General features: G+C 33.3%; 2 protein-coding genes across 2 annotated transcripts; both read right to left on the reverse strand.

The window, feature by feature from the left end:
* Window positions 1-1,613: 1,613 nt before the first annotated feature.
* On the reverse strand, window positions 1,614-2,642 carry LOC131606231 (uncharacterized). The gene is made up of 2 exons (XM_058878492.1): window positions 1,865-2,642; window positions 1,614-1,757 (listed from the first exon to the last, which is right to left on the reverse strand). The coding sequence occupies exons 1-2, from the start codon at window positions 2,637-2,639 to the stop codon at window positions 1,729-1,731; spliced, it is 804 nt and encodes a 267-aa protein (XP_058734475.1). The 5' UTR covers window positions 2,640-2,642; the 3' UTR covers window positions 1,614-1,728.
* Window positions 2,643-23,808: 21,166 nt separating this feature from the next.
* LOC131604167 (uncharacterized) lies at window positions 23,809-24,351 on the reverse strand. The gene has a single exon (XM_058876628.1). It carries the CDS (start codon window positions 24,349-24,351, stop codon window positions 23,809-23,811), a length of 543 nt encoding a protein of 180 aa, XP_058732611.1.
* Window positions 24,352-27,200: the final 2,849 nt, after the last annotated feature.

Consider the following 27,200-nt stretch of genomic DNA (forward strand, 5'->3'; position numbering starts at 1 on the left):
CTGGAATCCCTTTTGGTTTTGAAAATCCACTTGCAACCAATAGGTTTCACACCTTCAGGTAATGGGACAAGTTCCCAAACTTTATTATCTTGCATAGACTTATACTCTTCATTCATTGCTTCAATCCACTTTTCTGAATTAGGATTTCCTAGGGCTTGGCGAAAATTGATTGGATCATTTTCCATCATGCCAACATTTTCCTCATGTTCTTGTAGAAATACAACATAGTCATTTGGAATAGCATTTCTTCTTTCTCTTGTGGATCGTCGTAATGGGATTGGTTCTTGAAGCATTGGTTCTTGAGGCTCTGGTTCTTGAGGATCTTGAGTTTGTTCTTCATTATCATTTGATACATCTTGAATGGGAGTTTGAATGACACTGTCTTGAAGATCTTCTGAATTTGCCTCGTTAAAAGCAAATGAATCAATCGGTATTGGAATTGAAATTGATTCCTCCTCAAAATCAAAGTCTTTAACCTTATTTCTTCCCCCAAACTCAATATCCTCAAAAAATGTTGCAGTTCCTGTCTCAAAGATTGTCTTTAATTTGGGATCATAAAACTTATAGCCCCTGGATCGTTCAGAATAACCAATGAAGTAGCTGCTAACTGTTCGGGGATCTAGTTTCTTTTCATTTGGCCTATAAGGTCTTGCCTCGGCTGGACATCCCCATATATGAAAGTGATTTAGACTAGGCTTTTTGCCTGTCCAAAGTTCATAAGGTGTTTTGGCAGCTGCTTTAGTTGGTACTCTGTTCAGAATGTAAGCTGCAGTCTTTAGTGCCTCTCCCCAAAGTGACTCTGGTAAAGTAGAATGACATATCATGCTTCTTACCATATCCTTAAGAGTTCGGTTTCGTCTTTCCGATACACCATTCATGCTAGGTGAACCAGGCATGGTGTACTGTGGAACGATCCCACACTCCTCTAGGTACTTGGCAAATGGACCAGGACGTTGTTCACCCGAACCGTCATATCTACCATAGTATTCACCACCACGGTCAGATCTGACACACTTGATTCTTTTGTTGAGTTGATTCTCAACTTCAGCCTTAAATGATTTAAAAACGTCCAATGATTGAGACTTTTCATGTATAAGAAATAGGTATGCATATCTTGAGTAATCGTCTATGAATGATATAAAGTATTGTTGGCCATTCCATGACGGTGTCGGAAATGGCCCACAAATGTCTGTATGTATCAGTTCTAAGACATCTGTGGCTCTATATGCGCCAAATTTCTTGATTTTGGTCTGCTTTCCTTTAATGCACTCAACACAAACATTAAGGTCTGCGAAGTCAATGGAATCTAGGATCCCATTAGACACAAGTCGTTCAATTCTATTTTTAGAAATGTGACCTAGACGCTTGTGCCACAATGCTCCTGAATTTGTGTGTTTAATTTTACGCTTAGTACCACGTGATTCCACATTCAAGGTTTCATTATAAGAAGCATAAGTATCAAGTAAATATAGATTATCATATGCCATAAGAGTACCAGATCCAACAATATTTGAATTAATAGATAAATTAAATTTATTATTTCCAAATGAACAATGATAACCGAATTTGTCCAATGAAGAAACAGAAACTAAATTTCGTCTAAAAGACGGTACAACAAAAGTATCCATTAAATCCAAATAATAACCAGTACTTAATAACAACCTAAAATGCCCTATTGCCTCTACTTCTACCGACTTTCCATCTCCCACATAAATGCATCTTTCAGCATCATTTGGCTTTCGGTAACTCAGGCAACCCTGCATTGAAACACTAATGTTAGTAGTAGCACCGGAGTCTAACCACCATGTGTTTCTTGGTACTGAAGCTAAATTTACCTCAGAACAGACCAAAGTATGAAACATACCTTTCTTTGCACGCCATGCATGATACTTGGCACATTCCTTCTTTGCATGTCCAGTCATTTTACAAAAGAAACAATCATTACCCTTATTTTGCTTCTTTTGTATCGGACCCTCATCAGCTTCATTCTTTATATCCTTATATTTCTTCCTTTTGCCCTTGCTTTTAGAGGTACTTGCCAAGTGAGCACTTTCTGTCTTATCTTGCTTCATCCTCTCTTCTTCTTGCACACAATACGAAATAAGCTCGTTAAGAGACCATTTCTCCTTTTGACAATTATAGCTTATCTTAAATTGACCAAATTGTGCAGGAAGAGATATTAACACCAAATGCACTAGCAAGTCGTCTGACAAATCAAGTTTTAGTGCCTTAAGTTTGGAAGCAATGTTAGACATTTCCATAATATACTCTCTTATGTTTCCTTTGCCTTTATACTTTATAGAAATCAAGCTTTGAAGGAGTGTGCTTGTTTCCGCCTTATCACTTTTAGCAAAGCGCTTTTCAATTTCAGCAAGGAAGTCTTTGGCACTTGTTATTTCTTCAGATATAGTACCCCTAAATGCCTCTGGAATGCCACGCTTTATGATCATAAGACTCATGCGATTGGAACGGTCCCACTTCTCATAATTTTTCTTTTCCTCAGGGGTAGTGGAGTCTGTAGGAGAAGGGGGCTGCTCCATCCTCAATGCAAGGTCAAGATCCATGCAGCCAAGAACAATTAAGATGTTCTCCTTCCAGTCCTTAAAGTTTGCACCATTAAGAACCGGAACTGAATTCATGTTAGCAGATATAGTAGCAATATTAACTGTAAAGAAAACAAAATAAAATAATATAAATATGTTCACATAATCAATCATAAAGAACCTTAAATAATATATGTTCAAATAATGTCATAATTAATTTCAAGATATCTAGTGCAACATTAATATAAATGTCTTTGGACAATAGTATTAATTGCTAGTGATACTCTTGTTTCAATGATCAAATATTGACAATAATGTATGTCAAATAATAAAACTATCTTTGGATTGATTTATTATTCACATCTAAAACCTTTATAATCATCACATATTTATCATCATATGTGTATATATAAATTTTGTCAAATATTAATATTTTCTTTGGAAAAATTAATACTCACATACACACTAACATTCAACATTTCTCATAATCAAATCCATAAAAGAAGAGTCACTTTGGTGATTTCTAGTTTTAATAGATCATTTAAAATGTCAAATAACTTTAGTTTAAAATTATGACAACTGTACGTAATGAATTAGTGTCACTGTTTGAAAAGTTAATTTAAAAAAAAACAAAATCATAATAATAATTATTATAGTCCAAACTTGCTTCAACAATTAGAACGTTGAATCAGACACACACAGTAGCAATTCAAACCAATTGAAAAAGATAAAAACGTTGCCTTATACAAAATTGTGTTATCCTTGTATACACGTACACGAAACTGTGTTATCCTCGTAAAATCAATTATATCAAACAAACAAAAAATGTAACGTATGTATTTTTTTTTTATTTTTTATTTAATAACCCAATTTTGAAAAACTAAAAAAAAAACAATTACCAAAATTCACACATGATTAAATATGGGAGGCTCTGATACCAATTGTTGGTAATTTTCTAATAAATTAAGACTTTATTAATCCATATTCAATTCATGATGAAGCGGAAGCGTACCTTTGGGATCCATGCAATCTCAATGAGAAGATAATGACTTTGATAGAGTAATGACCTTCCAATTGTAGATTCCTTAATACCTTAGTTCCTCTTTCAATGAGATAAGAGAATAAATATTTTGTGATATTTTCTAGTGTCTACAATTGGGGACCATAACCTCTTATTTATATGAATCTTATGCCCTTTCATGAAGGGTCATGTTTATTCATGTTTAAACTTTCATGCCCTTTCATAAAGGGTCACGACTATTCAAGCTTTCTTATTTTAATTTTACCCATCACAAAATAAAATAAGACTTTTGGTATCTACACAATATTTTTCATGATGATTATATCCTTAGCCACAAATATTATATTAATAGATCACTTTAAATTGGCTAATTAAATAATGGTCCTAACACACCAATTAATTTATTACATGTATGACCCAAAATAATATTCTAACACTCTGTTGTCTAGCATCTTTGCTATCCATAAGCTTCACTATCTTGGATCATATTGACTATACTTGCAAGCACGTAGATCCATATTCTCTCTCTCTTTGATGATGACATTGCATCTCTATACTTCTCCTCCTTTATCATAATCGAAAAGGCTGGCAAATATGCTATAAAGTGATTGTAAATATGCAAACACATATTTCACATAGGATCAAACATGATTTAACGAATGGAAAACATTACTTTATTAAGAAATAAATTGAAGTATATAAAGCAAGAAAATACGAAATTATAAAAACGCACTCAATAGTTAAAACTTAAACACATAAGTGAGACTACTTATTGTCATTAATATCAACATCTATGAATATGACTTTTCTTGATGTATTCATCCTCTTGATGATAACTATGTCGTTCACCAAGTTTTCAATGGCCAAAGTGTTTTGTTTATAGATTTCTAAAAGGGTGTTGATAACTGTATCATTTGTTGTTGTACGAACTACATATTTGTCTTCATCCATTGATATGCTCTTTAGTTCTCCTTGAAATATACTAACCCTCATACTTAGAGAGGATTAGTTGATTTCTTAGAGTGAATTTGATATATTGATTCCTTTATAGTGTCGACTCCAACAGTAGCTAATATCTTAGTGATCAAAGCTCTATATGATAATCATGTTGATCGACTTTATTTGCAGTAGATTATTTCGAGAAGCATCTCGTAGACCCAATTTGCTTGAAACTTTTGGATTATAAACCATAAAGGGACCAAATCTTCTATAATGATGACTTCAAAATTAACTTGCATCGAGAGGAGTATCTGCGTAATCAAATAGTGTGTCACAAGAATTATCTTGACCTTTAAGTAACTTGTTTCGATAGAAAGTTTCTTTCCTTCCATAGGATTCATAAGAAAAGAAAGAATAATATTAAATAGTTTGAATCTTTTGAACTTCATTGACACATCATCATAAGTATATGATACTCTATAAAAAGATAGTTTAATCATTTTGTTAAATTACTCTCTATGAATATCAACCTCTATTCTTTTTACATATGTCTTTAAGAATAGATCTTCAAACTTCAAGTTTGAGTAGAACCTATTGCCCTACCATACTAACACAATAACTTTTCATTGCTTTTGTCGTCACTCTGATATATTCTGGCTTTAACACATCATTTGATTTTCGAATGTCACACTTCAAATCTATTTTTCAATATTCTCCAAACACTTGCCTGAACTATTGTTTTATGATTACACAAGTAGGCCATATTATTTGGAACTTTTTATCTGTTTTTCTATGTTTGTCTTCATAGTTCATTAGCTTCTTAGTGTTTACTAGTATCTATTTGATTCACAAAAGATTTTGTAACGGAAAAAGGAGCACAAACATATCAGATAGTGGATTTTTTTTTTTTTTATCTTGTATCATGTTTAGTGTACAGTAGACAATGCATAAGACAACACATAAAATAATGTAAAATTTATTTATAATATTTTCTCCCGTCACTATTATAAATAAATATTTACTATATTATTTTTATAGTTAATTTTTATATAGATTGGATAAATTTTTTATTTATTATAGTGATTGAAAAAAATACTGATCATAAAATATATGTGAGGAATATATAGGGAGGGAGGGAGGGAGGGAGGGAGGGAGGGAGGGAGAGGGAGGGAGAGGGAGGGGGAGAGAGAGAGAGAGAGAGAGAGAGAGAGAGAGAGAGAGAGAGAGAGAGAGAGAGAGAGAGAGAGAGAGAGAGAGAGAGAGAGAGAGAGAGAGAGAGAGAGTTTTAAGATAATTTGTACGTACTTATGACTAGAGTTGATAAAACGGTGTGGATTTAAACAAGAAAATTAGGGTTCGAATGACATAAAGACTTAAATAAAGGAGGGAGGGAGGGGGAGAGAGAGAATATTTTTTGTGAATGATAAGAAGTATTTTAGTTTTAAGATAATTTGTACTTATTATAAGACTTTATAAAACGGTAAGGATCGGAGCAAAGAACTTAAGGTGATAAAGGTTTTGAACAAGAAAATTAGGGTTTGGTTAGGTGATTGTTTGTTACATTGTATGTATTTCTTCCAAATCTTATAAATGACTTTATCTTGAAAGTTGATTTCTAAATTCACTTTGTACCATGTTTTCATATGATTTCACTAAAAAATGGTTAACAGGGTCTGTTCGAAATAAAATTTACAGTAACTTTCAATGATATTTTTGTAATGAAGTCTTGATGTTCAGAAGTTAACTTTCCACATAAAATTTTAAATATTAGAAAAATTTGTGGAATTTGGTGCAAAAGGAATAATTCAGTCAATTCATAAGGAACAACAAGATTAAATATATCTCACATTATTAGAGTGAAAAATGTGTGCGCAAATAAATCAATTCATACAAAAAAAAAATTGTTGATTATGATACTTAGTAGAATTTATTTCTGATTTGTGCTTTTGAAAAAATTTTAATGAATAAATTGTTAATATCCAATTGTTTTTTTCTAACTGTTTGAAGAATTAGGTTTTATGCACAAATCCTTTTTTGTTTTTCTCTTATTTTCAATAATTTACTTTTATTAATGTGAGATATTGGATCAAACTCTAGTATGGTCGAAAGGTAGCTTCTTGGTTCGACAGTTCGACAGAGTTAAGCATGAAGTCGAAGGTTGTTCACATGCTGGTGTCGAAGTGTGCGTGCTGTAGTCGAAGATGGGTCTAGCATGCAGATGTCGAAGTTGCTAGGGTTGTTAGCATGTTAAATTAGATTTTAGTGTTTAAACCCTAATTTGATAAGTTAGCTTGTGTATTAAGTTGGCTTGTGTAATGGGCCTTGCTGAAAAAGCCCATTAGTTAGTATGTTAGGTTTTATTATAAATAACATACTAGTCTCTCATCATTGCTAAGCTGCAAATCCTAATTTAGGGTGAGAGAGATTATTTGTTATTCTTGTAAACTTGTAATCTTGTTTTAAGAGAAAGTAAAAGAATATCAGTTATAACCAATTCTTGTGTTTCTCTTCTTCCTTGTCCTTTATTCTTCCCTTGCATTATACTTTGTTCTTGGTATTGAATTCACAACAATTAAAAAACTTTTGAATTTAATTAATTTATATACTAAGAATTAATACTGTGAACTCTATGCTATTACATAAATAACCAAATTATGCAAAAATGAAGTCAAACATTAAACTATTATACTTGAGAAAATTAGCATTTTCTTTTTCTTATTTGTATATATAGATATGAAACCGAGGCTTCTTTTAAAATGGAACCAACTTGGAGGCAGATTTTATTATAGTAACTAAAGTTTTTGTTTTAGAAACATTATGTATTAAATAAAGTTATCTAAACTGCAAGATGTACCGAATATATAGATTACAAATGCAAATCACAATGTAAATAACCATGGCCAAAATTCAACTAAAAAATGCTTACTTCAAACCAACACAAAAATCTGTTGTCATTTATTTTTTGCCATTACTATGACATTAATTTGATAGATTTTAGAACATTGCACGTTTCAAGCTCTTTTTGTTGAAAAATGTTCACATTTCAAAGTTTTAAAGTTCAAAGTTTTAAAGTGGGTTGGCACTTGGCCAGCCTTGTCTCCTTTTAACTTCCATTTATATAAGTATTGCTGTTTTTGACCAAAAATATATTATTGCTACTCCTCGCCATGATATCATGTAACAATACATCTACCTAAAATTCATTAGACTAGTTATAGATTTCCTCCTAACTTTTGGAGTGGGTACCCCCCATCATTCATAATATCATTGTATATTTAGCATTGTGATGAGTTTGTCTGAATTCATGTACATAAATTTATATCAGTTATATTTAGTTATATTTATAGTTTTGAAAAATTAGATTATAAACTTAAATTATTAAACCATTTCGCTCATATAGGTCTCGTATTTAAAGAACTGCGGGCTGTTATATATTAACTCAAATCCATTAAGTATCAATGATTTCAGTTGATTAATTTCGTGTCTCGTAAAGGAGAAAAATAGAACTAAAAAGAGGATTGGGGAAATCGAACAAATGTTATATATGTGGGGATGAGCCCGTCATGTTCCCCTACATGGTAGAAGGTGACTCATCAAACATGTACCCAACAACTAGCATGAATATCCTTATCATAATTGAATAGTTCAAAGTCTCGCAATTTGACTAATTATGTATCGTATATTGAAGGGATGTGTCCATGATTGTCAGAATCGAGTTTTTACCTTGACTCGTTTTACCTAGGTAAAATCGAAATGTAAAATTGAAACGTAAAATCATAGAGTTTATCTCATACTAAAATTATATTAAATTTATATATATGACATATATATAATTATATAATATTCTAAATGCATTAATTATTTAAAATGTTAACTTAATTATACAGTAAAAATATACTATATCATCATAATAAAGTGTAATATTCACAAACTTGCATCAAATTATATAAATTGTTCACCAACATAAAATGTAACATCCAAAAAATTATTAAAAAAGCAATAGTTTCATAAGTTTTTCAAGTTAAAAAAAACAAATCTTTTCATCTCATCTTAATCAAAAGTTCAATCCTTCTACAACATCATCTTCATTAGAACATTCATATTTGATTTGATTAAATCTATCTCCAAATGTTAAAGATTCTTTAATATTATAACCAAGAAATGAATGTGAATAAAATTAAAAATCCATAGAGAAAATTTTATGGGCCAAAATATAAAATGTGGTTTATAAAATTTGACAAAAAAAGAAGTCAAATCAGGTCAAAGAGTAAAATCCAACGATTTTACATGATTTTACACTATTTCACCGATTTTAGAAAGATTTAAATCACTTAAAATGTTTCGGAATACAATTTTACATAAAAAGGTTTTTACCTACGATTTAACACGAAATGCTAACCTAGAAACGTGAAATCTATAGAGTTTAGGTTTTAAATCGAGATTTTAACAACCTTGGATGTGTCATCCACACATTCTTTGATGAGTCAATGACAGGTTGCATGTGGTCGGGATTATAAGCAAAAAGACTGACATCCCTCAAGAAGAAGTTGAAACTAAATATGTTTATCTGAGTTAAGTTAAAATATCACTTATGCACATATGAAACACTTAAAGATCTCTTGTTTGATTTATTGTAAGTAGAGTTATCTATTGTAATCATCCTAAGTACAAAACATAATGTAATATCATATTGGCTTAAATAATATTTTTTCGTCCGTGTAAGTTGTGTGTTTTTTTATTTTAGTCTCTAAATTTTTTTATGAAGTCCTTAAGTGTTGAGTTTCTTTTGGGTTTAGTCTCTAACGTTAAGAATTTGTCGTAAAAAAGATGCATGATGTGGCCAACGTTTTACAGACGTGGTCTAGAAGAGACAAAATCCAAAAAAAAAATTAATTTTTCAAATCCATTTTCTTCTCCCGCAATTCATCTCTAACCTCAAACCTCTATCTTCAACCTCTAATTTTTTCAAATAACGGTTGAGTCAAATAAAGAATTACAAACATGTAGGAAAAAATAGGAATGTTAGACATGGTGACAGAAAATAAAAAGCATTAACAAAAATCAAGAATTAGTGATTAAAAAAAAAGTGAGGGCTAAAACCAAAAACACACCAACTTACAAGGATGAAAGAGTTATTTAAGCCAGAATTGATGAGCTTGTATGAAGGCTGGGGATGAAGATATGAGCTAAAATCTAGAATTCAGTCACTAATTTGGTCACTAAACTATTTAGCGAAAAAATTATGGGTTTGTCTTCATATCTCCATCCCCAACCTTAATACAAACCCATAATTTTTTCAAGCCCATAATTTAACATAGGAACGACCATCTTGTCTCTTCAAAACACATAAAATATTTTCTTCAAATGAACACTATTATGGTCTTTGAAATAGGTTTGAATCGAAATTGCATTGAAGCTCTGAATCTGCTTATGTGCTTCATGGATGATGGGATTAGTGAGAAGAGAAATAGAATAATTTTGTGAAGAATAAGATAGGGATCGAATGGAGGGAAAGGTAGATGCTTTTAAAACGGAGTTTGCAGAACATAACATGAAGGTGAATGTGAGAAACAAAGAAGGTTAGAGATGGAGTTTGAAGGTGAAAAAAATGAAGGTTGGAGACAGATTCAGGAAGAAGATATTTTGTAAAAATAAAATTATTTCGTCCTCTCATGCCATGTCATTGGTCCCATGTTACTGGACGTTTGCCACCTCCTCTTTTATGTAACGAATTGTCAAATTCGAAGACTAAAATCAAACGAAACTCATAACTAAAAAATTTCATCCAAAAAATTAGGGACTAAAATAAAAAATAAGACAACTTACAAAAACACTATTTAAGTCTATCAAATGTGTATTTAGATTATATGATTTGATTTTTTTAATAATTAAAGTTGGCCTTATTCCAAAAAGTAGGAAATCATGTCTTATCATCTTTTATGGTGTTAGGGATTAATTACAAATCACCTTTAAACATAATATTTTATAATAGATTACATTTTTATTTTAGTTTTTGAAAATGTCAAACAATGTCAAACTATGTGACTCCTTTATCATCCAGTTCACTACCCAGAAATGGCAGGCCAATAGCCATCCTCGGCAGAGAGAAGGTGTCCATTAAATATATGATCAAGGTTGTGGTAAAAGCCAAATCGTCAATTTATAGACTCTATTAGAGGAGGTTTTACTCTCCCAAAATTTCCATCCAAGGGGATGAACAAGAGAGGAATCATTGAACTGATGTCGATTGATAAAGAAGAAGAGGTGATCCCCGGAGGGGAAACTAGAAACACACATCATCAGGTCAAAAGATATTGAGAAGATGGATGACATCTCGAACAAGATTTTCCCCTAGTAATAACAAAAAGTATGACCAACTTTGAGATCTCAAAGATTCTAATTGATTGGGGGCTTGTGCAATATCATGTATGCTGAGCTCTTGAGAAGCTAGGGCTGAAAAAGGAGAGGTTGTCACCTTATACCAGCTCCGATCTGCAAGCTTTTAACACCACGGTAACATGTCCATGGGGCTTCATGGAGATTATAGTCACGTTCGAAGAGGGAAGAGACATTAGGGCAGTCGATCTATAGTTCCTGGTGGTCCCATGTAATAGTGTCTACAACTATATTTTAGGCAGATGTTTCAAAGACACTCTAGACATTGTGGCTTCCCAGATTCACCTGAAAATGAAATAACACAACCTCCGTGATTAGCCCATCACAATATGCGTCAACCTAGATAAGGCCCAAAAAATACACAAGGCCCCTACAATACAAGCTTAACACATTTCCTGGTGGGAAGGAAAAAGAAAGTGGATTAGAAGTTAAGTTGCCTACCTCGCCAAACGCTTAGAAAACATGACGATCAATCATCACAACGAAGGACCACTGTCTCTCAACAGGTATAGCGTGAATTGTTCTAATTTAGTTGATGTAAATGACGATGACTAGAAAATAGTCTGAGGTCTATCCCCAAAGAAGAAACCAAAGAACAACATTGACACATCATAAAGCCCGCGATAACATGCTAATATAGGACTACCCCAACCAATAAAACAGATGTTAGGTCACTTTGGTTGAGTATGTTTAATCATCATACATAGGCTCATGTTATCATATAATTTTTATGATTCTATGTATTGTGTAGGTAATGTCTTCCAAGATCTCAAATTCTTTTAATGACTTTAAAACGACAATATTCTCCAAGAGTTGGCTTGTTGGTGAAAGCCTGAAACATGAGACCTTGCTTATCTCATGATTTCAAGTTCATCCTACTATACAATAATAATCTATGTGTTGGACCCAATTCATCAAAAAATTTAATCTGCCTTTAAAAGAACCCTTTAATGACAATGTATTGATCACCTTAGATTATTCAATCTCAAATATGGATACAATGAACACACTCTCAGAGTAAGAAAATAATACCCTCGTAACTATAAGTTTTCAAAAAAACAATATTCTTTGAACATCATTGCATTCTTTTAATACAATGACTAATCTAATGTTATACTCCCTCTATCCCATATTATAAGAGAAATTTACTTTTTAGATTTATTGAATAATTAATATATCTTGTCTATATATAAATCAAATACATTAATTATTCAATAAATTTAAAAACTGAATTTCTCTTATAATATGGGACGGTGAGAGTATTTGATTATATCTCTCGAAAATCAAATGTTTATATCAAGTAACATAAATATATGCAAGTCTACTTATATTATTTCAAACAACAATATATTTATTGCATTTTTTTAACTTTACAATAATATTTGTTTATTTAACAAAAACATCTTTGAGAATGACTTAACAAAATACTTAGATTATTTCCAAATTGAATTCCTCTAATTATGAGTATTATAATTAGCTATGATTTTGAACAAGATGATGGGGTGCGAAAGCTATAGGCTGAAACAACTACTAGGCCTCATGGGTTTATTTCAGCTGGTCCAGTTAATCATTGAAAGAATCTACTACTACTACTATTTGTCAACCCGCACTTATGCCTATATCACCCCCTAATATTTGTAAAAAATATATTAAAATACCTTTTTAATTCAGAAATTAATAATAGAAATTTATCATTTTTTTAAATAAGTGCAACAGCACAGATAAATAATTATTGAATAATAATATATTAAATATGTGATGTAGTTCCAATTGATTGTTCCAATTTCATAAAAATTTTGCACTTAAAGCATTCAAAATTCTTGATTTTGTCTTGTGAAAGTTGAAAGTCTGATCCACACTCTAGCCAAGAATTTGAAGCATTGAATCTTTCTGATCTATGATTCCGAATTAATAATTAATTCAAGAGCATTAATTTATTTCCTCACTAGTTTGAAGTTTAACTTCCATGACAAAAACATGAAACTCTAGTCAAGCTTTTATTCTACAAATTTTTGGTGAGTGTTTTTAATTTCAATAACTCCCTTTTTTTTTCAATTTTTTATCACTAACATTCCGTCTATTGGACTGACATTATGTGATTTCAGCTCCCTCTCGATCGCAGATGCAGAGAATTGAATCGTAGTCATCTCTATTAAATCCAACGCTAATTACCATTAAATCAACTAATGATTGGTCTATTCTTTCCTTTTGTCTTTCAAACTCTTCTAGCACGGCCTCCTCAGTGACTTGTAAATCTTTTACAACCTGTAGCAATGTTGTCGTATGGTTAATGACAGAAGCAGTAAAGAATCTACCAGCGATGGGGAGATGAAACAAGGAGGAGACATCATCAAAATTGATAGTCATCTTCCCAAATGGAAGATTAAAGGAAGATGTCTCATTGTGCCACCTCTCAACAAAAGCAAACAGAAGGGAAGCATCAAGCATGGTTAGTGAGCAATCGGCAAAATCCAGGAGACTAAAATAAAAAACAATACGCCTGACCTGCTTAAGCATCAGACTGAGTGGGAAGTTCTTCATCTTCGAATAGTGGGATGCGGTCTTCAGCGTCGGACGTTCCTGTTAGCAGCAAAATTAAAAAAATCATCAATAAACTTGCCACTCATCACTGAACAATAATAAATAATTTGCAATTAGAAAATATAACATATATACCTCTCCCTTCCATAATTTGTATGTGACATGGTCATTATACTCCATGAGCACTGATCAGTCATTGGGTCCTCTGGGGAATACTCTACCAGTGTGAACATAAGACTTTGTGGAAGCATGAGTCATAGTGTCTGTATCAGTAGGGATATCATCATCGTCAACCAGAGGTATGGGAGCCACCTCCACAGTTGTAACCGGCACAGGAACCTCCTCAGCAACAGGAACCTCCTCCTAAGTAATCGGCATAGGAACCTCCTCAGCAACAAGAACTTCCTTCTGATCAAATGGCACAGAAACCTCCTCATCAGCAACCACGGCAACGGGAACCTCCTCAAGTGGAGTTTCCTCCTCTGCAATAAATCTGAATGCTCAGCGTTGGGAGGTGCGAAACTGGCCTTGCGCCTGCTCAGCCATCTGTTTTTTGTGAGAACTGTTCGGAGCAACTCGTTCAGCCCAAAGTTGGGAGCCTCTGCCTCAGCAGCCCTAGTCCGAGTTGCCGCTCTATCGGTTATCCTATCTCCAATGGTCTCGTCCTTCCCCCTAGTCCCCACTGAAAAATAGAAAAATGACAAAAAAAATTAGTGAAAGAAGAATGCACCGGAAATTTTAAAATTTGGACTAAATTTCCGGTAACATGAACTCAATAAATTCCAAAAATTTTGAAATTGCTGGTAAAAAATACCAAAATTTTCATAATTTTCGATAAACAAATTCTAGAAAAAACTTCCAACAATTTTAAATTTTCCGATATTATACTCACTTTTTGAAGAATTTCTGGTATCAACTTAAAATTTCCGGTATCACCTAAGAGATTTTAAAATTTTTGGTTCGTTTGAATGAATTTTGAAAATGGTGGAAATTTTGAGCAAAAATATTATAGTCTTTTCATTCAATTTGGGAGGTGTCATATTCAACTTGGAGGTGTCATATTCAACCATGTTGAATTTTTACACGGAAAGTGCATGGCCGAAGGTGTGACTGATACTTAGTTCTGGATATTCTCCAGAAATAGTTCAGAGATGATCGCGACACAAATTGTGTTCTGATACTTAGTTCTGGTTATTCTCCAAAGATAGTTTAGAGATGATCAAGAAGCGAGACAAATATAATCAAAGATTCATTCTTACGTTCCTCAATACATCTACTAGGTATAGCCTGATACAAATTCATCCTAGTGCATGTCTTCAGATATAGTCTAGTGTAGGACTCATTCTGACACTCCTCAATACATCTACTGGGTATAGTTCAATACAGACTCATCCTAGTGTATATCTTCAGATATAGTCTAGTGTACGACTCATTCTGATACTCACATCAAAGACCAGATGGCATCTGTAAGCCCATCTCCGACAACACTCTGTTAACTCACTGAATGACATCTTTAAGCCCATTCAAGCAGCCAACAACACTACCTCCTGCACCGGCGAGTGCAAATTTCAGGGCACTTAAGTGTTCAATTATCTTCCACCTTCAAATCACGATAGACAAACAAGTCAATCTACATCCTCATGTTTAAGAAGATTGAACATGGGCAGTTGTTGCACCCTCAAATTTTCCCTCACATTTTTAAGGCAATTTGTTTCAAAAGACCTCCTCAAGCTCATGAGATCATTCGTTGCTCAAAAATGCACAAGAGTTGGGCACATCTACACGCCTCCTAAAACAATAAGCCTCTAACTAGGGTTTTAATTTTTCTCAAGGAAATGGAATTCCTAAGGCCTCAAGTGGACTTCATAGGATCTCATATGTCTCAAACTATCTCCATGCCAAGTTTCAAGCCTCACAATGCAAAATTGGTTAGTCAATTGCCCAAATGATCAATAGTCGACTATGTTGACCTAAAAGTCAATTATGGTCAATATACAGTCAAACTTCAAGATTTTTGGTCTACATCAAGGATTTGAGGTTACATTCATCATTTGATCAAGGATTTATCATGATTCACCAAGAAAAGCTCAAAGATCAACAAAACTCAAGTTTCTAAATTAGGGTTTTTGGAGCAAAACGTCAACTGAACTTTGACCAAGCATAACTTTCAAATACTTTATCAGAAATTTCCCAACCAAAGCCCATTTTGAAGTAAATTCAATTCTATGCAACTTTGTCACACCTAAGGCAAGGCCAAAAACGCTTCATTTGAGAGATATAGGCCAAAACATTACAGGTCACTTTGAAAGTCAACAAAAGCCATCTTTTCTCAAAGAAGTGTACATGAACATGGAAGATTAAGTTGAGATGAAGCCAAAATTAGTGGTTAGATGTCATCTTAAGCTTTCCAAAAAGCTCAAGATCACCATTTTATGATAAGAATTGAGCAAGTTGGAGGTTGTACAAGTTGAGCTATTTTTGAGAAAGTACAAAACGACAAAGTGAAGGAAATGGACTTTTTGAGATAATGGGCCCAGGTTTTAGACTTCAAACATGAATATGACTTAAATAAGGACCTTTAAAACCATCTTCATATTTTTTTCATTTTTATTTATATTTATTTGAATTTTATTCATATAAGTTCAAAATAAATTAACTAAAATACACAAATAATTGAATTAAACCACATGGCTTTGGATTGGATCATATAAAAGCCCAAAGAGTGTATTGAACCCCAAGAAATTTCGTTGGTGCATGATTGGAAAGAGAATAGCCAAAAATAGGAAGAGTATGTTATTTTTCAATCAAATTTCTATGACTCAAAAAGATTTAATTTCTTTCCTAAACTATTAACCTAATTCACTCCATATAAGTATACAAACATGCTCAGACCACAAGAGGACAAAAAATTGGCAAGAGGAGTAGAGTTTTCAAAGGAGAAATTTTCCAATATTAGGGCACAATCCAAAAACTCTTTCCAGCAAGTCTCAGTAAGGTTCAAGCGTTCATTCATCATCCTGAGGGTTCCAGGAACACAACCATATCATTCTTGAAGCTCAAAGCGCGCTCAAATGTCCTCATTCATAATCACCGGTTTATTCACTTTCTTGAAATTCAAATTTTTGATACATGATGTTTAAATGAGTTTTATGCATATATTCATGTTCATAATCATGTTTGGAGTTGTTTACATCTATCGTTTTGAAGCTTGCACGCAAGAATCGTGATTCACCATTGTTAGGGTGTGAAGCTATTGCTGCTTCGAAACCCTAGCTACAGACCATTTTAATGGAAACTAACACTACCATTGAATTCGTAGCACTCTAATTAGGCAATCTGGGTACTTATGTAGTTCGTTTAATGTTGTTTTTGTGAGCTTGTTTTTTGCAGGTGTTGCTACGAACAAAGTCGTAGCTAATCCGTAGCTATTAGTTAAGTTTTGAATTTGTAGGTTTTGCTACAAATAATTCGTAGCTAATTACCAGATTCCGTAGCAAATCTGTGACTACAGGTTAAATTCAATATTTGCAGGCATTGGCTACGAAAATAGCGTAGCAGATTCGTAGCTAAACGAAGTAGTTTCGTAGCTAATTATTCAAGTTCAAAAACGAAGAAGAAGGAGAACATGTTGCATGTATGAGTGTTGTTATTGGTCAGTCAACGCGCGTGGGAGCCCAATGCTGATTACTTTTGACTTCTACCGATTTCCATGCATTTTATTATTTATTTATGTTTGTGCATGTTACTAACAATTGAAACGTGCAGCAGAGTTGGTAAGGGACTGTGGGCTATAACCATAGTAGCGTGGGTTCAACACCAAGCGCCTACGCTTCTTTTTTTTGCCCAATTTTCTTCTCTCCATCCTATTTTCTTTTCATTAACATTTAATTTAACCATCAATTAAAATCTAACAAATTAGAATTAGGACTAAATTAATCAATTTTTTTCTAAGTAATTTCACTAATTTAATATTGTCTAGAATTAGGTTTTAATTTATTTCTTTTTCATTAAAAATCATCATAAAAATACAAAAAATTAGATTTAGGTTTAATTGACTTAATTTTTTGGCATAATTTAGTAATTAGGATTTAAGCAAATTTTTTAGGCTTAATATTTAAAATCAATTAGATATTTAGGTTAATTAAGTTCGGTTTGATTTGTGTATAATTAACCAATTAGGTTTATTAATTAATTAATTATAATTAGGTTTATTTTCATAATTAACTTAGGTTAAATCTTTTTCCTTCTAAACCCTGATTTCTTCCATCTCATTCCTCCAACCTTCTTCTCGATTCCCCGATTCGTGCGCTATTTACATTTCCTTGCACATTATCTTTATAAATTATTATGTAACTGTTTATGGTTTGTAATAGTTTAATTAGGATTATTTTTCGCATTTTTTATAATTACGCAATTGTCCATGGTTTGTAATAGTTAATTAGAGCTTTACTTTCCGCACACCCCGATTATGTAGTTCTCCTAAAGCCATGTAGTAGTGTAGGATTTTATTTTCCGCACTTTACTTTCCGCACCTTTATAACTGCTACTGCTTAACTGTTAGATGTACGCTAATAGGATTGTATGGAAAGATAAAATTGAACATAGCTGACTAATAATCCAAGATAAAATATTTGAAAATAACACACTTGCACTCACTCACCTTTAGGGTAACCTATCTTGTTGCCTTTCGATTACATGGTCAAGTCCCTCAAATGTGAAGATACCTTTAGCAAAGACGCTTACGATTAAAATCATCATAGTTCCTTCGGTATAAAGATCATAGACCCTTCGAGTTTCCTACGATAAAATGATCTTGTCCCTCAATGACGCTACGATTAAAATGATGATAGTCCCTTCGAATTGCTAAGGTATCCTTACAAGTTGCCTTCGATGACTATTCGATGACCCTACGCCTGTCCCTTCACATCCAATAGATAGGATTTCCTACAAACTCATGGTATGAATAATACCATCTCCCGGAAGATAAGACATATTAGAATAGGAAAGACTATTATTTGGTGAGTAGATTCTCCTAATTTCTTGCTCATATGAGAATCATTACAAAGTTAAACTTTTTCAAAGTACTTTTAATCACACACACACAAGTCAAATAAATCAAACAAAAGTGAGTTAAGCAACTAAGAGCCCATGGATAACCATGGATACAAAGGGTGCTAATACCTTCCCTTTGTATAACCTACCCCCCGAACTCAAAATCTTTTAAAGGTCTTTCCTGTTCTTTTTGCCTTTCCTAACAAAATTGGATAAAATAAAAGTCGGTGGCAACTCTTGCTAACCGCAATATGTTTTGCGAAAAAAACAAAATAAAAAGTCAGTTCTCCCACCGTATTACACAAGGCAAGCTATATATTGAGTTCTTAGAGAGATAAATGAGTTATGTAATGTATTGCAATGATTAACTTTAAATACCTTTGATTTGGATGCAATATATGTAATGATGGTTTGATTTTGAGAGCAAGTTTGATGACTTGGATAGTAGTGTAGACAGTTTTTCACCAAGAGAAATTTTGAGACTGATGAATTTTAGTTAGGGTTTGTGAATGTTGTGGATAAATGAGAGAGGATGTATAAGAAAGAAGGATAAATGGAGCCTTATCAAAATACATGTGTCGGCCCAAGAGAGTTATGTGTCGACACGTAGAATTTATGTGTCGACCTATAATGTTATTCAAAAAATGCAAAAATATTCCTATGTGCCTACCTGTTCGATTTTCGTGCTGGCACATACTGAGCTGATTTGGGAAAACTCTTTAATATATAAAACTCAATGTGTCGACACATGCTACTTACGGGCCGACTAATTTTGAGTCAACTTTATCAAAAATTGATTGAGCTACTTTCAGACAGGCCTGGTCTTATCATGTGTTGATACATGTGTGTAGGACTTGATGAAGAGTATAGATAGATGTATATGGACTCATGCATGAGGGATGTAGAATTCATATATGTTTGCACAATATGTATCAGAATAATTACAATGCAAAATATATAAATGTATATCTATATATATATATATATATATAAAAGGCATGACACACATAGTTGGTTAGTTTGATTTATGTCACTATAGGCATGTAAATTGAAACAATCATATATTAAATTAAGATTTTTAGAAGTAAACATAAAATCAAATAATAGTGGATAAGAGAAATTCTTAAGCTTACTATATTGCGAGGGTATAAAAATATTTAAAATGATAAATCTGTTATAAAACTAACTAAAACAATAGAGAGATCAAAGAGAGGAAGAGAATGGAGAAACTAATATTGTATTATCTTCTTCAAGAAGTATTATTTACATTGCAAAGTGGACCTTATTTATAGGACATTAGGAAGGTGAAAAATCATAACATTGCTATACCACTTAATAGGGAATATGAAGATGAAATATTAGAATACATATGGACATCCACAATAATATTTATTCATAACACTCCCCCTTAGATGTCCATTGAGGATATGCCTCGTTAAAACCTTACTAAATAAAACCCAGTGGGAAAAATTCTAGTGAAGGAAAAAGAGTACAATATCCTTTGAATATGAATTGCCTCGTTAAAAACCTTACCAGGAAAACCCAGTGGGACAAAACCATCGTGAAGGCAAAAAGAGTGCAAAACATATGTTTTTCTCCCCCTCATGCATACAATTATATGTGAGACGATATTCTTTATAGTCGTTGCTTAAAATGTCTTCTTCAAAGTGACTTCATGTAGTGTTAATAGTTATGCAAGATTTTATGAAGTTGTTGCCATGATTTTTTTATAGATCTCCATGTTGTACCATCACATGTAAACAAATAACTTTTTTCTGATCTACCATTGTGAGGATCTGACAAGTAGCCTGCATCTCTAAGATAGCGAAGTATATGTTTGACTCTATTTCAATATCTTCGTGTAGGTGTATAACTGTATCTTGCTAATATATTAACTGCAAATGATATATCAAGACGTGTATAATTAACAAGGTCTGAAAGGATCTTTCTCCACATCTAATGATCTAACAACCATTGGAGTAGACAACAGGTGACATTTGTCCATATAGAAGCGTTTTAACACTTTTTCTATATAGTCTTCTTGATGTACAAATATTCCTTTGTCCAAATGTTCAATTTGCAAACCTAGACATAATTTTGTCTTTCCTAGGTCCTTCATCTCAAACTCTTTCTTTAAACAATTCATAGCTTTTGGAAGCTCTTTAGGAGTTCCAATAATATGTATGTCATGCACATAGATAACTATTATTGTAAATTCTTTTCCACATCATTTTATGAAAATACAAGTACAAATTGAGTTATTTGTATATTCATCATTTAATAGATATTCACTGAGGCGATTATACCACATGCATCCAGATTCTTTCAGCCCATAGAGAGACTTGTTCAATTTGATGTAGTAGTTTTATCGAGATCCACAATTACGTGCCTCTAGTATATTGAACCCTTCAGGGAGTTTCATGTAAATGTCACTATTAAGTGAACCATATAAATAAGATGCCATTACATCCATCATGTGTTACATCCACCTTTATTTCATATTTCAAGTACTTGATTTGTTCTTCTAGAACTGAAAATTAAATTAGTTCAAAGTGCTCTTAGCATTTTCATATCCTCACTTGGGTCATCTTTAGTTTCTTTTCTTAGTAGAGGACTTTTAACATTGGAACCGACTTTCATACCATGCTTCAGGCGCAACAACAACTCATTTGCAATATTATATTATCCAATAGAAGAATCCACTTTGAGTGGAGTATTATCAGATGATAATTTATTTCATAAACCTTGCAAATGAATAATATTTTGAACTTTTGGTTCATATTGATTTGTACTAGGATCAAGACAACAATATATTTTAAATTGTTCATTTGAACTTCTTTTTCATGATTTCAGCTATTCATTTCTCTCCCCCTAATATTGGGAAAATTAATTTATCGAGTGATAATCAGCCTACTGGGCTGCAATCAAGTATTTGATTATTTTCTCAAATTATATCCTCAAAATTGAGAGTCATATTAATTATATTTTTCCAATATTCTATCATGACTCATCTTAATGTATTATATTGGAGCAATTGGAATATACACAACACATCCAAATGTTCATTTAGATGACAAGTATTAGAATAAATTAGGGAGGAGTAAGATATAGTATCTTGTTGGCTTAATGCGAATAAATATCTTAATATCATACTTTGGGTGTTTCAAATATATAATTTAGAATTGATGATCTCATAAGTATCAACCATATAATTAACTTTAGACGTCTAAAGAATGGATCTTCGGGTCCATTTTGTTTTTATGAACATATATTACATGATATTCAATATCAATTTTAATAATATATGTGATACTTATACAGGAATTTCTAAAAAAATCCAAAAAAACAAGATCTTAGTCTAATTAGTTGAGAAAATAATTTCACAAACTTCTGGTTGTGAGTAGAGACATATGCATGATAGTTTAGTCGATGCAACAATTAATGTCATAAAAACGCAATTTCTCAAATTTTTATTTTCTTTTAGAAACACACAAATATTGACTGGATTGAAGAAACTTCTGGTTCTTCAATACAAATTATTCGCATCACATTATATCCGAGATGACCCAATCGGTTTTACCAACGACACATTTAAGTCTAATTTGTAAACTACTGGTTTACAATGATATGTGCTTCAATTGTACTAATATAAGTGTAGTACAAGCTCGGGGAAAAAGACGGTAATTTTTCTATTACACATTTTCTGTCCAAATTGTGTTGTGTAATACAAAGATATTCGATACCTCCAAGTCAAAACCAATATAATAGTATTTCATTATTAAACACTTTAATCAAATACATTCATATGAACATATGATCATATAATTATCAAACAATTACCCCTTATAAAATTAAACATACTTAATCATACAATATTATATCACTAAAATTATATCGTCATATAATTAATTTGATTTACTATCCTTCAGGGATGCTCGATAAGTTCTTCAGGAACTATATAAATAATTTGTTATAAACAATAATCTAAAAAACATATATAACCATCCGTCTGGGATGCGTTAAAATCATTTGTGTCATTTTTCTGGAATGACAATATTTTAATGAACATATTACAAATTATGAATTTTTAGATCGATACAACAACAAAAATTTATGAAATCCTTCTGGGATTCAATAATATTATAGATGCGACCTTTTAAAGGTGATTGAACGTTGAATTCTTTTGGAATTCATCAATTATTGATAGACACAATACTCGATTAAACTCAATCTTTGAACAATAATTTGGAGTTAGTTTAATAATAATCTTTAGTTTTACAAATATCACATCACAAACTATTTCCATAAACAACGGTCAAGAAAAATTATTCTTTGTGCAATCCTTCAGGGATGCTTGAATATTAAATTAACACTTTTATGTGTTAAAATTCAATTCCTGACAAACATATAGAAATGCTTTAATGTTAAATTCTTCCGAAATTTAACAAGAATGATCAAAGAAATCTAATATTATTGTACAAGGTAAATAAATTTCTCTACAAAATATATAAAAAATAAACATATTTATATGAAGAAAAAAAATAGTAACAAAATCATGAATTATATTATATTGGTTCAAATATATTAAGATTAGGAAAATAACGTAGAACCTGGCTATATCATTACTCGCGTTGTAGAGTATCGTGCTGATAACGTGTTATAAAACTAACTAAAACAATAGAGAGATCAAAGAGAGGAAGAGAATGGAGAAACTAATATTGTATTATCTTCTTTAAGAAGTATTATTTACATTGCAAAGTGAACCTTGTTTATAGGACATTAGGAAGGTGAAAAATCATAACCTTACTATACCACTTAATAGGGAATATGAAGATGAAAGATTAGAATACATATGGACATCCACAATAATATTTATTCATAACAAAATCAGAATAATCCTGATTTTTGATATTCCCTTTTTCAAAAGGTGTTCTATAACGATTATTATCTGACCACTATAATAAATAATATATTTTACAACAAAGTTTTATGTCAGCAAACCAACAGTTGAGGTGTAAACCATAGACGCGTCATTATTTTGATTATTATTAGAGAATGTTGGTTATTAAAGTAATAAATTTAAATATTTTGGTTATATAAAAAAATCGCGATAAAAGATGCATTTTTATCAATAAATAAATTTTTAAATTTACCATAATTTAAATTAGTTAAGATTGTCATGTGACTGGGCATTACAACTCTCCCCCACTTAGAATATTTTCGTCCTCGAAAATTACCTCATTCGAACAATCCCGGATAAGATTCGCGCATCATGCTTTCCAATTCCCATGTCATATTCTCACCGGCAGCTCCTCCTCAAACTACCTTCACGAGGGAAATATCTTTGCCTCTTAACTTATTCACTTCACGGTTCTTAATCTTCACCGGTAACGCCTCTACCGTAAGGTTATCCCGCACTTGTATATCATCCATCGGAATCACATTAGATGGATCCGAAATGTATTTCTGAAGTTGTGAAACATGGAATACATCATGCAAATTCGACAACTTAGGTGGCAAGGCCATCCGATAAGAAACAACTCTCACTCTTTCTAAAATATGATACAAACCAATAAATCGAAGTGTAAGCTTCTTCGATTTCAGTGCCCGTCCAACACCAGTCACCGGAGTGACTCTCAAAAATACATGATTTCCTTCCTCAAATTCAAGGTCCTTCCTTCTTTTGTCATGGTAGCTCTTCTGCCTACTATGCGAAGTTATCATTTTCTCCTGAATTAACTTCACTTTCTCAGTCGTCTGTTGGACAATTTCAGGTCCAAGCACCACACTTTCACCAGATACATACCAACACAACAGAGTCCTACACTTTCGACCGTACAACGCTTCAAAAAGCGTCATTCCAATACTACAAATGGTAACTATTGTTATAAGTAAACTCTATAAATGAAAGATAACTATCCCACGAACCACTATGTTCAAGCATACATGTCATAGGTGAAGGTGTATGTAATGAGAGCAATTAATGGAACAGTAGTAACTCAGAAAGATAGGGCAAATTGGTGGAATAGTATTGAAATCAGTGAGGAATTTCAACAAACAGGTATAGTGCAGAAAAAGAAATATCTGAGCAGAGAGAGAGAATAATCAGAGGAGAAGAAGTGCGTACATCATTCATACGTCTCTCATTCCACTACCCTCCTATATAACAAACTAATTCTGTTGTGATTTGGCTAGCTTCCAGCTGGGCTTCTTTTGTCTTTTTCCGCGTCCCAATTCCTCATTATTCGGGAATTTGTTATCAGCTGGTGACTCAGCATTCCCACGTGCCACTGCGTTTGTTACATTACCTTCCCCTTTAAAAACAACCTTGTCCTCAAGGTTGAAGTTGGGATAGCTTGTCTTGATGACATCCACATCTTCCCAAGTAGCTTCCTCATGTGATCCATTCTCCCACTGTACCAATATTTGTTCAACTTGAGCTTGTCCTCTGATGATAGTACGTGTTGCTAAAACGTCCGTAGGATGCATGCTTGGACCAAACTCAGTTACTGTTAAAGGCAAGGGCATGTACGGTTCCTGTACTGTTCCATTGAATAGCTTCAGTTGTGATACATGGAAGATAGGGTGGATCCTTGCAGTGTTTGGCAGCTCCAATTTGTAAGCGACTGTACCAATTTTGGCTAACACCTTAAATGGACCGAAATACTTCATAGCCAACTTTTGGTTTTTTCTCAGCGCCGCAGAGTGTTGCCTATAAGGTTGTAACTTAACCAAGACCTCATCTCCTATTTGAAATGATACGTCCACCCTCCTTTTATCGGCTTGTCTTTTCATGACCTGTTGAGCTCGTGCTAAGTTTATCTTAAGTTTGGCTAGCAAAGCATCTCTTGTAGCTAGTTGTTCTCGCACTTCCGTTGGATCATCTACCGAATATGGTTGTCTGGTCAAAACAGGTGGTTCCCTGCCATATAGAGCTTTAAAAGGAGTCATTCCTAGGCTCAAATGGTAAGCCGTGTTGTACCAGAACTCCGCACATGGTAATGCCTTTGCCCACTCTTTGGGGTGCTCATAAGTGAAACACCTAAGGTACATTTCTAGACATTTATTCAAGATCTCCGACTGTCCATCCGACTGTGGATGGTAGGCTGAAGACATGGCCAATGTAGTCCCTTGTAACTTGAATAAATGTTGCCAAAAAGCACTGGTAAAAACTTTGTCCCTGTCCGACACTATCGACCGTGGCACTCCATGTAATTTGACAATGTTATTCATGAATGCTTCAGCTACCACTTTGCTACTGTAATCTGCTTTGAGTGGCACAAAATGAGCGTATTTTGTGAGTCTATCAATTACCACCATAATGACAGTCCACCCACACGAGTTCGGTAGCCCTGTGATGAAGTCCATCGCCACTTCTTCCCAAACTTGTTGAGGAATAGGTAATGGCTGAAGCAACCCTGCAGGTAATGTATTGTTGGATTTGGCTTGTTGGCAAATTAAGCAATTCTGTATATAGGCCTTGACATCTTCTTGCATCTTAGGCCAATAAAACTGAGCCTTAATTCTTGCCAGTGTTCTGGTTATCCCAGCGTGTCCTCCAATTGGTGAGCTGTGAAACTCCTGCAGTATTTTCTGCACAATCGCTTCTTCGGCTGGTATTACTATCCTCCCTTTCCAAATCAGCAAACCATCCCTAACTGAGTAATTAGATGCATCCTGACCCTGCTGGTACGTTTCTAAAAGCTTATTCAAATGTGTATCAGTAGCTAGTCTAGCTCTCAATTCATCCAAGAACAGTGAATGTGGTTCTGACCACGCTAGAGAGAACATTCTCGATAGGGCATCCGCTGCTTGATTATCTTTTCCCGGCTTATATTCAATTTTGAAATCGTACCCTAAGAACTTGTGCAGCCAAGCTTGTTGTTCAGGGGTTTGTAATGATTGATCCATCAAGCTTTTTAAGCTCCTCTGATCAGTCCTGATGACAAATTTATTGCCCAGCAGGTAGTGCCTGAATTTAGCTAAAGCTTCGGTAATTGCTAGTAATTCTCTGACGTATGCTGACTGCTTCTGCATTCTAGGTACCAATTTCTTTGAAAAATAAGCAATTGGGTGGCCATTTTGTGTCAACACAGCACCCACCCCAATACCTGAAGCATCGGTTTCTAAAATAAAAGGCTGAGAAAAATCTGGCAGCGACAAAACCGGAGCTTCAGTAATGGCTTTTTTGAGCTTGCCAAAAGCTATGTCTGCAGCCTGATTCCACATAAATCCATCTTTCTTCAACAGATCAGTCAATGGACTAGCAATATTGGCATAGGATTTAATAAATCTTCTATAATACCCTGTAAGACCTAAGAATCCTCTCAACTGTTTCACATTAGTTGGTGTAGGCCATTCTAAGACAGCTTGTACCTTAGTAGTTTCCATTGATATTCCCTTGCCAGATACTTTGTGGCCCAAGTAATCAACTTCTATTTCCCCAAAAGAACATTTTGACAACCTGGCATAGAGCTGATGTTGTTTCAATGTCTGCAGCACTGCCTCCAAATGCTTAAGGTGATCCAGCCACGAAGCACTGTATATCAGAATATCATCAAAAAAAATCAAGACAAACTTCCTGAGGGCGAATTGGAAAACATGGTTCATTAGGCACTGAAATGTTGCTGGTGCATTTGTAAGTCCAAATGGCATTACTAGCCATTCATAGTGTCCATGGTGGGTTCTAAAAGCCGTTTTCTCTCTAT

Source organism: Vicia villosa, linkage group LG5 (genome assembly GCF_029867415.1).
Source record: "Vicia villosa cultivar HV-30 ecotype Madison, WI linkage group LG5, Vvil1.0, whole genome shotgun sequence".
Taxonomy (NCBI): Eukaryota; Viridiplantae; Streptophyta; class Magnoliopsida; order Fabales; family Fabaceae; genus Vicia; species Vicia villosa.